The sequence below is a fragment of the Danio rerio genome, chromosome 2, assembly GCF_049306965.1.
Source record: "Danio rerio strain Tuebingen ecotype United States chromosome 2, GRCz12tu, whole genome shotgun sequence".
Lineage (NCBI taxonomy): Eukaryota > Metazoa > Chordata > Actinopteri > Cypriniformes > Danionidae > Danio > Danio rerio.
In genome coordinates, this window is record NC_133177.1 from 44,946,691 (window position 1) to 44,960,852 (window position 14,162).

The 14,162-nt window shown below is 39.2% G+C and overlaps 1 protein-coding gene across 1 annotated transcript in view; it reads right to left on the reverse strand.

Annotated features, from left to right (window-relative positions):
* Positions 1–235: 235 nt before the first annotated feature.
* Positions 236–14,162, reverse strand: part of helz2b (helicase with zinc finger 2b) — a 37,131-nt gene continuing 23,204 nt past the window's right edge. Inside the window, exons 8-19 of the mRNA XM_694159.10 lie at positions 9,583–13,648; positions 8,330–8,415; positions 7,807–7,944; positions 7,369–7,524; positions 7,148–7,289; positions 6,855–6,974; positions 6,469–6,661; positions 4,407–4,541; positions 4,114–4,335; positions 3,695–3,851; positions 1,366–1,533; positions 236–1,185 (exon numbers count right to left, since the gene is read on the reverse strand). Coding sequence (XP_699251.3) covers positions 1,073–1,185; positions 1,366–1,533; positions 3,695–3,851; positions 4,114–4,335; positions 4,407–4,541; positions 6,469–6,661; positions 6,855–6,974; positions 7,148–7,289; positions 7,369–7,524; positions 7,807–7,944; positions 8,330–8,415; positions 9,583–13,648 — 5,696 coding nt within the window. The 3' untranslated portion in view covers positions 236–1,072. The remainder of the gene's footprint in view (positions 1,186–1,365; positions 1,534–3,694; positions 3,852–4,113; positions 4,336–4,406; positions 4,542–6,468; positions 6,662–6,854; positions 6,975–7,147; positions 7,290–7,368; positions 7,525–7,806; positions 7,945–8,329; positions 8,416–9,582; positions 13,649–14,162) is intronic.

The window sequence follows — 14,162 nt, forward strand, 5'->3', positions numbered from 1 at the left end:
TGGATCATCTAAAAAAATTGAGAAATTATCTCTAAATGTAAGTCGTCGTTCATTAGATGAGAGTTGTCTGAAATATTTGGCTAAAAATTCCTGTTCCTCAGCTTGACCTGTTCGTCTATGTTGACTTCTTTGGGTTAGTTATGGAGTGAATGTTTTACTTAATTGGTCAATGAAACAGTTAATAAAATGCAGGTAAGCGCAAGTACATAGATACTAAAACAGACAGACAATAATGTATTTTGCAGCTCAAATGTTTTATTTATTTATAAATGCACACAAATACAAATCGTTGATGATTAAATAAAAGTTCATTTCAACATGAATTTCATATAGCACCTTTAGAAAATAGCTGCTATGTATATTATAAAACACATATTAGGCACCAGCACCAGCCACTGCAACATTAAGGTTGTTTAGACTGCCATAATATGTTTCGTATCCACCTTTTATCCAGATTGGTTTGTGAATGTTTGTAAAACAATAAAAGAATTTTTTAGATCTACTGTATGTCAATTCTCATTTTTGATTTTACATTTTTGCATTACTTTTAACAGGACACACATCAGTATTTTAAAAAAATGCCTGAGCGAAGTCAGCTGTGACTATATGGAACATCAAAAATGTGATGCACTTCTTGCATCAGTTTTGTCACGTAAGTAAAGCTAAATTATTACAAAAGTAAAAATAGTGGTCAGTTTGCCTGAAAAGATTTGTCTGCAGCTTAAACATAGCCTTAAAAAGAGACAATTCAGACAATTTGTGGCTTTGTATTTTGTGGAAATGTATGAATAAAAACAAGCAATCAACAAGACGTCGTATAGTTATACGACGTATAACTATATAGGTAGCAAAATATATGCAATTTCATTTCTCAAGCTGCCATAGTTTAAATTGATTGAAAATTATATTAATGGCTACATTTTCACATATGTTTGTTCATTAAACCAATCGTACCTACATTGAAATAGGGGTGGAATGAAAAAAATTTGCAAAGGATTATTAAAAATACAAATGTAAAAAATATATATTTACACACTGATTGTAAAACGCTTCAAGATAAATCCAACTTGATTTAACGGACCCTGTGTACTGTTATCTGGTCTGCAGTGACCACACAGCCATGACCTGAATAATGTTTCAGTAGTTTCTGCCACGCTGGGCTGCAGTTCAGTACTGCCTGATTACCTAGAGTACAGAATAAATAAAAATTAGTATTTTATAACAGTCAGTAAACATTAAAAGTGACATTATTTTCAATTAAACATTGTGATATTAGGATGCTGATATGTGTATTATTCAGTCATTTATATGAATAAATCATTTGAAAATGTTCCTAGTATAATGTAATGTTCAGGTAAGGATTACCCAGAATGCACAGGCCGACTTGTGCTCTTGTGATGCCCACATTTATCTGGTTTTCATCGCCCACAAAACCAATGTGTTTGGAGAGCCATTCCCTTGAAGGCATAGGTTCAATCTCATCACTGGGACAGGAACGAACTATTGACAGTATCACATACTGCCATTCGCTACCTGCAAGCACATCATCAAAATACAAATAGTCGTCACCTTTTTTAAAGAAAGCAGGTTGAAGATTAACGGAAATAATGATTTAATTGAAAACAATCCCAAACAATGCTTAACTGAAAACTATTCAACAACCTATAACTACAAGATTTTAAGCCCGATTTGCAAATTAACAAGTTCATGTGTGAACTTCTGAATGACGCATTAAAGAGACTCATCGCTGACATCTCGCAGATGCAAATTTAATATCAAGCAGGCTAGATATTTCAGACCAGTTAGCTGACTCAACCCCACGTTTGATTACATTACCAATCAAACTACATTTGATTGGCGTTAAATGTAGCGATGAGCTACAGCCAATGAGAGCAAGTCATAAGCTGACTAGCTATTGTGTTCACACACTCAACAGAAATGTCTGTGATTGGCCAGTATGGTCATTGATGTACTCGCTTCACGCTGTATTTACAGACATAAGAGCAAATTAAATCCGCAACTATCAGCTGAACTATGCAGATATATGAGTGACATGTATATACATATTCATATGAATTATGAGCGATATATGATGCTTTTAGAGCGATTTTAAAAGCTGTGTGTCAGTAATGTCATCACACAAGCAGCCAATAGTGTTCAGCTCTGTATGACGGCTCCGCCCTCAACATTTTATTGGCTGTGATATGAGGTTTGTTGAGTGACAGAGTTGTTGTCATATCTTGTAGTGTGTGACCCCCTCCTGTGTGTCATTTACATAGTGTCGTGTAGTATGAACACATTAAAAGACACAATATCAAATCATGTAGTCTGAAGCAGGTCGCACACCAGAAGCGACGCTCGGCGGCGCGCCTCGCAGCGCCACGCAGCGCCATGTATTTTAGAATTCTAATCATAGGTTTCTATCAGGATACACACACCGGCGCCGCAAGTCGGCGGCTGTCGGCGGCGCCCGGCGACGGCTCAGGACGCAGTTCATTTTTCAGCCGCGTCACAGAGCGCCATCTGATTAGTTTCATGTTAAATATCATTCGAATGTGCGCGTCTGGTGTGCGATACTTTAATCTGTCATGTACGCGCCGTGTCGCGGCGCCGAGCGGCGCTTCTGGTGTGCGACCTGCTTGAGGGTGCTTTCACACCTGTGAATCGATTCAGTTGTTCCGAAACAGAGATTACAATTGTTACATTGTTGCTCTTTGCTTTCGAAGCGGTTCGCTTTCACACTGCAAAGTTTCTAATCGGACCAAAAGAGCTAAAACAAGTCACGTGCGAGTAAACTCTCCTTACATTGGTCAGAGTGTCAGGATTTATTTTGCAGCGTCCCGCTCAGCTGTCAGGAGAGGTGGTGGTTTGGTGGTGATTGACAGGGTGTGCGCGCGTGACGTGTCTGAGGAGAGACGCGGTGGGGAGGGGTGAGAAGGGTGCGCGACAATGCCTATTTGAGGAGAGAGACGTGAGATTACCCGGAGATCATCACTCGTTTGCGGGCATCCGGAGACTTGCGAAACTTCCCGCCCTACTCATAATTCTCTCTTCATTTAGTCGTAAGCCTATTACATGTCCATAAAACACTGTGATATAACCGCGCTCGGATCGCTTTCTCACTGCAATCGAACCGCTCCAGGGTTTGTTTCAATCGAGCCGAGACCACCTCATTCAAGCGATCTCGGAGCGATTACTTTGTCGCGGAACAGAGCGCGATTGCCCTGTTCACATATGCCAAACGAACCGCGCTAACTGGGCAAACGAGATACGTTCCGAAACTAAAGTGTAGGTGTGACAGCACCCTGAATGGCACAGTGATCTGCCAATGTTTAAAGTCATGTTTAAACTAGACATTAACAAAATTAAAAAGGGCATCAGTGGCGTAGTGAAAAATGCAGGGCCCCCCCTGCACGGATTATTGACGGGCCCCCTGGTTAGAAGTCGAGAGGGAGAACCATCTGAAACTGAAGAGCTGAAGGGAGCGATCTTCAATTTGGGTGAGGTTGTAGTTGGAGCTATATGAAACTGAAGAGGGGGGGTATGCGGAGTGGTGGGTGCCATCCGCTACGCCGCTAGAGGGCATACTCATTTACAATTATTTTGCCTACGCTTCAGCCTAACATTTGACCTCTGGTAATAAGCCTCACCAAAGAAAAAAAAACATTTAAACAAAGTTCTTTTTGAGTATGACCTTGGCTCTTTGTAATGGTGGTGACAGTGAATCCCTTCAATTCGAAATCAGACAGTCTCTCTCTGATCTGAGCCACCTGTGCATTATAGGGTGACAGAATGGCAATGTCCTCTGGTCTCACACGGCCCACTGTTACCAGCTGAATACAAATCTCAACCTGTGGGAGAACACAAAAACATCCCTTAAGCACATCTTGGCTTCTAACTCTAATATATCTCTAATATAAGGTGATATGTCAACCAACAAGGGTTAAAATATTTACAGTAACAATTAGGTCAATTTTGAGTTACACAATCACAGATGCCTTTGTGCTTTGCTATAGTGTTTGGTTTATATTTAGGGTATATATATATATATATATATATATATATATATATTTTTTTTTTTTTTTTATAGTATTTTTTTATGCTTTTACTTACCGCTTTCTTAACTTCATCAAAGTTAGCTTTTGAGTTCTCGTTTCCTCGTGCAGTTGAAACAACTAAACCGATTTCTTCTCCACGTATATCTCCAAACAGAATGCGCTTGCTTTGTCTTCTTCCCTCAGTTTCAGCATTTAGCACGCTTGTCCGTTCACGCACAACAGTTTTCAGCATATCGTTATAGTATGCCTCTGATGGGAATTTGCAGATCTCTTCATGCTAAAGGAAGAGTTTAATGTTAAAAATGAGTAGGTACATTTATATGTGAAGCATGAATGTTTGACTTGTACCATTCTGTACTGGGTGTCAAGCATTATTGCTCTGTCCATGTAGCGTTCAAACAGAGAGCGTGTCATGCCTAATCTCCGCACATGGTTATTCTTCACGATCGGGCGCAGCTGTTTGTGATCCCCCAACAGCACAACCTGCAGGATGAGTGTGTGAGACTGTTTAACAAGGAACTGAAAATCCTCATAGATGGTGGTGAATGAAAATTTCAATAGGCAAGATCAGAGAAGTGCACAGTATCAGCACTGCAAAAACAACAAATCTTTCTTAATGTATTTGGTCTTAATTCTAATCCAAATGTCAATTTGTCAATCAAGAAGCATTTCTATAAAATGAAAAATATTATCTTATTATAGTTTTACCTTAAAACAAGCTAAATAATTTGCCAGTGGGGTAAGTAAAATAATCTTATTTTTAAAATAAGATTATTTTAAATAACCAGCTATATAACTAACTAACTGTATAATTTTGCCTATTTTACTGTAAAACCTCATTTAAAAAAGAATTTTCTGAGAATTTTTTTTCTCGCCTAGAAAATGCTTTATGGTTTTTTGATCAGTGTTGCTAACTTAGCGACTTTTCAAATGTTCAAAAAAGCGACTAGCGACAAATCTAGTTTTTTTTTTTTGTGTGTGTGTTACTGGAAATTTTAATAGACTGTCTCTTGTCCGTACTGTACAGTCCCTACTCTTCTTAACGAGCTGCGGGTGATGCCACCGTCCCCTACCCCGCCTCAGAGCACTGACAGGCGGCCCAGTTCTCATACAGCAGCATCTCCCACCTGCAGCCTGACAGCAGATTACCTCTCTGTGTACCGACGGCAAATGATTTAGCACCAGCAGTGTAAAGGTATTTCCTTAGTACTGTCAAACCGATTTGCTTCTCCTTTATTTTAACAATTTAATTTGACCGTTCAATGTTTTCTTGTTCACAAACACAGATATTTTAGTGACAATTTCAGAACTTCTCTGAGTTTATTACGTCTGAGAGATTTCTGCAAAACCACATCTATAATAATATACTGTATTCCAACAGCAATAAATTTAGTTAAATTGGCATGCTTACATAAGCGTAGTACAAATATAAATACCCCTCTATTGATCATAGCCTGTTAAACAAACAGAAATGGCAGAACGTGATGACGTCAGAAATATGCAAATTAACGTATGACGTATTTTATTGACTTTTAGCGACGTTTTGGTCAGAGCTTGACGTCTTTTCATTGAAAATAGTTGACAACAGTGTTTTTGATATTTGAATTAGAAACAAGACAAACACTCTAAATAAGAAAGGCATTTTTTTACTATGAAGAAGTCTCTGGTGTCTGGTATCTTATGTTAGCTGACAAAGTTTGCATTTAGGATTTAAATATTATTTATTATTGCATGACAAAAACTTATTTTAGGTCTTAGGACACATGCCTTTAATTATCATATGCTATATTCTTTATTTTCCTTACTTTGTTGCATTTAAATTTATTTCTTTATAATTATAACCCTCTGGTGCTGCAATAGGTAGCAAGTTCGCCTCACAGCAAGAAGGTCACTAGTTCGAGCCCTAGCTGAGTTAGTTGGCATTCCTGTGTGGAGTTTGCATGTTCTCCTCATATTGGTGTTGGTTTCCTCTGGGTGCTCCGGGTTCCCCCACAAGTCCAACGGCGTGTGCTATAGGTGAATCGGGTAAGCTAAATTGGCTGTAGTGAATGAGCGTGTATGTGTTTGGAAGGGCATCTACTGCGTAAAACATATGCTGGATAAGTTGGCGGTTCATTCTGATGTGGCGACCCCTGATAATTAAAGAGACTAAGCCGAAAAGAAAATGAATGAATGAATTATAACCCTATTATAAATATATGTATAATGTACTTTATAAAATAACTGTATTATGAAATATTATGTACAAAATATATTCAAAATAATTAAATTTTTTCCATTTCTACTGTATTGTTTTCAAAGGTAAGCTGGTAGTATTCTCTCACTATGTCCATCAATATAAATCTGTCCATTTACTATTTAATAATTACCAAACTTGTTTGTTAAAGAAAGAGTCAAGGGTCATGCTGACCTTCTCAGGTTTGAAGCTGACCAATGGGACAAGCGTCTGGGGTTCTGTTGCCATTGCACACTCATCGATGAGGATCTGTCGTGCACTGAGCGTCTTTTTGAGATTTGGGGAGGCAGCAGCCGTGCAGGTACATAGAATAATATCATGCCTTTCCAGTTCATGCAAACGTGCATCGTTTAGCAGCTTCTTATATCTGAGGATACAGATAAGTGTCATGCAGACATACAGTACATTCACATTAAATCACACACTTGTATACTTTACATACTCTTAGATGCCAAAAAATGATTATGGTAATGAAGCTCAAGTTATGTAAAGATGTATTTGATGTTAAGGGTTTGTAAATGGGAGAAAGATTCATTAAAATAACAGAGGCTTCCACTTACTCTTCTATGTCCGTGTCTGTCAGTGAGTAAGGGTCACTCTTAATTCTGTCATCAAAGTCAGTTATTCTTTGAGAATAAAGGTTGTGTCCCATTCGAATTCTGTGATGAAGTGTTATAGCTCTAGAAACAAGACAGTGAAGATTTTAAGTACTGTACAGAACAGATAAACTGGTGATTACTGTTTACATGCCAGATAGGCTGCCATGCAAACAAATTGGATTTTCAAGAATGTATTTTAGCAATAAATCAGCTTGTACATCATCACGACATTAGCTTTGATTCAATGATAGTACCTGAGCTCAGGTTTAGAGCACTCCTGGCGTGATTTGTGTGATAACTGGAGGTTGCTGCCTGGGTAGGGATACTCCTGCATCTCCATCTGTCGACTATACACACGTAGTAGCTTCAGCTTCTCTCCAAACTTGAGCAAGTATTCTGTAAACACAAGTTGTAAATTTAGATTTATAAATACAAATTGCTGCACACAAATTCAAGTTCTTTAAAAGATACTTACCTGCAACTACATCCACAGACTTGTTTGAGGGCCCACAGTACAGAATAACCTCTCTCTTGTCTTTGTCTGTCGGGTCCTTCAGCCTCCAAAGATTCCTAGAGTTCAGCTGAGAGAACCAGTACACGATATATGCTCCTACAACAGTCTTTCCTGTTCCTATAAAGGTCAAACAAAAACAAGACTCCATTCAGTCATATTAACACTTTTTTAGGGGAAATACCATCTGACTATCATAACATAAACTGTGATCATTGATTTGTGATCTTTAAGGATAGTTGGGTTGGATAAATCTCTGCGCCAACAGCACTGACCAGTTGCAACAGACAACAGCGATATGAGTGATAATAACAGTGTTCTGACATACTAAAACAAATGTGTCTCTAGCCATTGGTCCATCTGTTGGTGCAATGTAAAAAAACAATATGCAGAATATATAACCTGGTGGTCCTTGAATGATGGTGAATTTGCCATTCAGAGCTTTTTCCAAAGCTTTAAACTGACTTTCATTCAGATGAGGCAGACCTGCTGGTGCTTCCTCTCTCATGAGCAAATATAGCGGTACATCTTGGTTTGAGCCTGTTGAGTGATAGAGCCAAACGTATCTTAGAACCCAGTTAACCAAAGTATATCACAGCACATTAAAAGTTTTCAAGTATTTTTCAGTGCAGTTTTATCTACTATAAAACTTTTTTTTTAAATGTAGACACATTATCATATTATTTTACAGTACAACATTTCACCCAGAATGTTTCTACTAAACATGTCAAATTAGCATAAAAACATAATCCCATTAAAGCGCTGGTGGAAGTTGAAATTTCCAAAGTCCAAAGCAGCACATAAACCTACATCCTATGCAGTACATAAACACAAAAAAGGCTATTAAACAACACAAACATGTGGGTTAAACCATGTCTTTATGGGCATTTAATAATGATGCAAATATAAACTCTTTATTGCTTACTTTGGTTCACGATCCGGTGTTTTAGTGCAATGTTCTGAACAAGTTCATTCGCTCCTTTTAGATTATTCACTGCACTTTCCTTCCGTCTGAATGAATCAAGCAGAAACAATACACACATCAGTGGAACTGGTTGTCATGTCTTTCAATTTTTATATTGAACAACATATATTTTTAAAGTTAAAGAGGTAGGACACCCAAAAATGGTCATTTACTCATTCTTCATCTGTTGAACTTTCTTCTGTTAAACACAAAAGAAGATATTGTATATTGAAGAAAGCTGGAAACCTGTAACTATTGACCTCAATAGTATTTGTAGTTCCTACAATGGACGTCAGGGGTCACAAGTTTTAGCATTTTTCAAAATATCTTCTTTAGTGTTCAGCAGAATAACTAACTAATAAAGGTGTGGAGTCTAACCACTTAGGCACAATCCCTATTCTATCCCTTAGCCCTTCCCCTTACCTCTACCCCTCGTTTTGCACATCTCCGTAAAGGGGTAGGGGTGTCCCAATTCTCTTTAGCTTTGAAGGCGTAGGGCTAAGGGGAAGGGGTAGATAGCCCTTCGAACTGAGGTTTTTCAGGACCACACTTGAAACCAAGGGGTAAGATATTTTCCCAGAATACACCAGCTAAAATGCTAAAATAAAAAACGCAAAATCTATAGTCCCTAATAATAACTCCTGTATAGCAGTCCCACAACATTCTGACACTCGATGACACTTGAATAGCCTGTCAGAAAAGTCTAGTAGCTGGGAATGGGCTTTTTACAGTGTCTGCTATAATGTTGATGTTGTTTTTGATGTGTTTACATAGATGAATATGGCCACTGTGTAAATGCGCTGTATAGTTAAGATCATATTGCCACATTAGATCATTATAATAACATAATATATGCCTTCAGTGATTTCCTGAAGATAAATACCAAAAAATAGCACAACCGGAATAACTACAGCAGTCGCGATCGCCTGATCTCATGAGATCGCAATGACATCTGATGACATGTACAGGTGCTGTTGTGATGTCCCAATTCTTAGGGCTAAAATTTTAAACCCTTCGCACTCGCTTTTAAGAGCCAATGGGAAGGGGTGGGAGTACAAAAACAGAAATGGGATTGAGCCTTAGTGTTGAGTAAATAGTGAGTACATTTTTATTCTCGGATGAACTATGAAGTAACTAGATTCTGGTGCAATGCTATAAAGTGTTATGAGTAGTTAAATAATACTAAAGAACTGTATAGTTGTTGTGTGACTTACATGTCTGGAAGAAGTTTTGGGATAATCTCCACAGTGAATGTCTCATTCCTTTTAAATTTTGGGATTTTCATGGATGCATATTTTACATTAAAGTTAATGATTTTAAACTTATTCCCACTGTTCTCTGGAGAATCCGAACACAGTGTTGTCACAGCATGGGCCACCCAAGTAAAATATTTTGGATCCAGCTCTGACTGTTCTGCTTGGTTCTGCTCTAGATCTCTCTTTCGGATACAGAGCAGACACCTGCCTAGGTCAAATTCAATTGCCCATTTCTTGATATTCTCTTCAGGTAGAGAGAAGTTTCCAGAGAGTCTGGAATCGTCCCAAGTTATTGCCACATTTTCTATCACAACACAATCACTATCATCCACAGCCGTTGCAGCAGACTCCATTTCACAGAGGGGCCTCCATATCTGCACATATTCCTCTACATTACTGTAGGAACCTTTGGATGGATGGTCTGCAATTCTGGAAAAGCACTTAATAGGATTGTCAGTGTGCTCCACACATATCTCAAAACTTGAACTCAATCTAAATAACTGTACAGTTGGTGCCCAGTAGCCTCTGTCCCTTTCTGAGGTCAGCTGTACCTGGACAGTGTCTCCAACTTTCAGATTAATTTGGAAGTCAGTGTAATGATCCTCTTCAGAAGTAAATGTGCGATCAGGATCCCATCGAGATGTATCAGACAATTCACTGTTCCTGCTGTTATCTTTCACATGTGCTGCCAATACGAGAGACTTTGCCTCATCCCACTTTTCGTCTCTCACAGCCTCAACAATAGCTTGCCAAGTGCTCTGCTGAATCTCTGAAGAGATTTTCATGTTCTGGAGGGGGCTCTGGGTCATGCTCAATCCGTATATACGCTTTTTCCACGTTAGCTTCACATGTTTTGGCTTTTTGATAAATAGTGGTTGATCTTCAAGCTGTAAATTTCTGTACTGAACAGGAAGCTTTTCCGGGAAAGTTCCTTTGTCAAATGGAAATGACAGTTTAAAGCTTTCACTGTCCCGTTTAACAACGGTGACAAAAGCCACTTTGTATGTGCTTTGTTTCTGTAGATTGACTGCTATTTGAAGTGCCTCAACTTTGCTCTCATACTCCTGTGCCCTCTTTTCTCCTCTTTTACACTTTTCACACAGCAGATCAATGTCTGTCTGAGAGTACTCTACAGGACGATTACCGAGAACTGCATGCATGAGCCTCTGAAGAACCACATCAATGTACCGCCGAATGGGTGAAGATGCATGTGTGTAAGAGTCTAGATGTAATGAATAGTGCCCAACTAAAGCTTCTCTGCAGGAGAGAGAACGAATGAAGAAGGCTTTGTTGATGCTGGCACTTAATTGAACAATTGCCGGAACCAATTGAGGATGAATGTCATCTGTAGAAATGAGGTCAGCCATTTTGTAGAAGTCACATGTCAAAGCTGCTGATTCAATCTTTTTCCACACAGATGTCAGAATGATGAAACTTCCACAGTTCTGCCCGTTGTTTGGACCCAGACATTCCTCTAGTACTTGGAGAGAGTCAAACTTTTCATTGTATTTCTTAAGTCTACTCACCAGTCCAGGAGAGGCGTTTGGAAATTGGGTTTCTTGATTAATAATTTGATCACTAGCTCTTTTAAACATCAGTTTCAGCTCCTCCATCATTAACCTGCACTTGCTGTCTTCAGATGATGCAAGATCAGAGGGATTGGAACTGTTCACCTGTCTAGAGAGCCTCTTTGTCCTGTGATCAAGTGCAAAACGACAAACCACAAGGATGCAGTCTTCCAGAGTGCCAAATTTCATCTCTTTTTCCTCAAGTTGGTTGATGATGCTGTCAGCCTCACTGTAGGACAATGCCTTGCATGACCTAATGCGGGAAAGCACCATCTTTTCCTCTACTAGTTTCCCATTTCTCTTTTCTACTTTCAGCATCAAAGAGATGGCACAACGTTTTTTGCCTGGTGCCAAATTCCACATGTCTGATTGTGCACCCAAGTTCTGAATATTGTCCTCAGACACATAGTTAAAAAAGTCTGCCTTGTGAACTCCAATTTCAAAATAACATTCAGACTCACTGACAGAGATGGCATCTCGTAGTTGGCTTGATAAAGGGCTGGAGTTAGCTTCAGGGTTAGGATTATTGTTTAAGTGAACATCTCTAGACCCTGAACAATACACAGTGAAGGTGATTGCATTTTTCAGGTCCATTCGCTGTCTCTCTAAATGAAATGTCAGGTGGGATGAAAAAGGAATGAGTTCCATGTGTTGATTACTAATCTTCTCTAAAGCTTCTGCATTAGGAGAATCCTGGCACCTCAGAGGAGTGCAGGATTTGGTGTCTGTGTACTCTGACAGAAATTTTGACACTTCATGGTTAAACATGATGTTTAACTCTTCAATCATTCGATGTGCTTCTCTCTCCCCTGGCTTCTGGTGTTTATTAGGCTGGGCATAGCTCCAGTCTTCTTTAAGTCGTGTTTTGCGCTGGCTTCTGGCAAAATGGTAAGCCACTCGGACACAGTCCTCCAATGTATCAAATCTTAGTTCACCATCACACTGACATATTATATCCTCAGCCTCATTGTAGGTCAGCTGCCTTTTAGATTTGACCATAGAGAGATCAAAGGTCTTTTTTGTGATGACCCCTGACTGCTTTTCCACTTTAACAATTAAAGAAATTGCTTTCCGATCTTTGCCTGGGAGAAGACTCCAACAGGTGGTGGAGAGATGTTTGGGGAACATAAATGCTGGTTCTTTTCCAGGTGCATAAAAAGTTGCTCCCATATCCTTTGCGAATGCATCAATGGAACTGTCCTTAGACACAAAACTAGCTACATCTGCAACATGAACTCCTATTTCATAGCAGCTTCCAAGATCATTGATGCTGATGGCATCATCTAAGACTTCAGCGTTAGGTGGATCAACAGTAAAGGTTTTTAAACCTGTGAAATCCTTTCTTTTCTTGTCATCAATTCTGATTTCTAAAAGCGTATTCTCTTGCATCAGAGGAGGAGACATTAGTTTGAATTCTGATTTTAAAATCTTAAGACCCTCCTCTAAAGATGTCCCAACTGGTAGAATATCTGTAACTCTACCTAGTGGAAAGGAACAGTGTTCTTTCCAGCCCAATATCTGCACGACAAAAACATAGTTCTGTTTTGTTTGTTCATTAATAGGAACTCCTCCTGTTATTGTCCAATTGCCACTGACACATTTCCACAGAGGAATTAATTTGCGAGCCTCTTTCTTTACCAAAATGCGTATTTTGGTGGTTGTGTGGTCGAGCGGTATCATCATTTTTGGCACCAGGTTTTGGTCAGGATTCAGTTTTTTTCTATTGTAATTTTCATCTTCTAATGAACACACACATTCAGAGGATGTTGGTGATCTATTTGTGAGCCCTAAAACTCTCCCAGTGAGATGCCCTTCATCAGGTCGTCTAATCTCAACCACAACTTCATCACCAGGGAAAGACATGCCAATGTTTTTCCTCCCTTTAATATCAATGCGTTCAGATGGGTTGTCATATGGTATTATATAACCTGACTGATATCCTTCCATCACCAATTCTCCACGTTTGTAGAGAGCAGGCTGATTCCTGACCATCTCCAAAAGGTTTTCTTTTTCAGCGGAAGTGAATATCCGCCTCTTTTGTTCATTGTCATCCTCAGACTTCTGTGCATCAGAATCATAGTTCTCCATCTCTTTTAATATAGCATCAGTTTCAGCTTGGAGGTTTACAACAGTCTCAATCTTTTCAACATTTTCTGTCTTTTGAAACTTTGAAATTTCCAACACTTCTCGCTGTAGGACATCTCTGGTGAAATGATCTGGTTTAATGCTGCCCTTACTGATGCAGTGTTCTATGTAGGCCCTCCAGACTTTTGAACACTTTCCAAAGCAACAAAGAGCACCAGCATCTCCAATTACAACCACTAGCGACTGGGCTCTGGTCAAGGCGGTGTTTAGCGCACGGATGTCATCAAAGAACTCTGGGCAGCTTGAGTCTAACTGAAGAAGTTTGTCTCTTGTGTGGACTGTTGTTATTATGATGACCCTGAACTGTTTTCCTAAGAACACAAAATTTTGAAGAGTAGGTTGTAATTTCACAACAACAAAACATATATAATAATATATTAACAGGAATTTTTATGACTTGAGATCAGGGCTTGACAATAACACCCGCCAACCTGCCAAATGCGGGTAGAATTCAGCTATGGCGAGTTGGACAGCCACTTTGGCTGGTTGAAAAAAAATGTAATTGTAGTTTTCTTAAAAGCAGGATTCGACAATAAGGATGGCCCAATAGTCGTGCAAATGCGATCTTAGAATCAAGAAGCAGCACGACTGACAAAAATAACTGTGTTAGCGCGAACAAAAGAAAGATGAATACCGAATGAGAGAATGATCACAATCGCTAACAGCTGATGTGATGCTCGCGACAGTTTAAAATGCATGCTCACTCCCGTTTTATTGCGTGAAGCAACCGTGCCTAGAAACACAACTGGTGTGATCGGTTCTCTTTTAAATAGACTGGACAAAAAGGTATGCTCATGCGCCCACAGTCTTGCTGCTTTGAAGAGC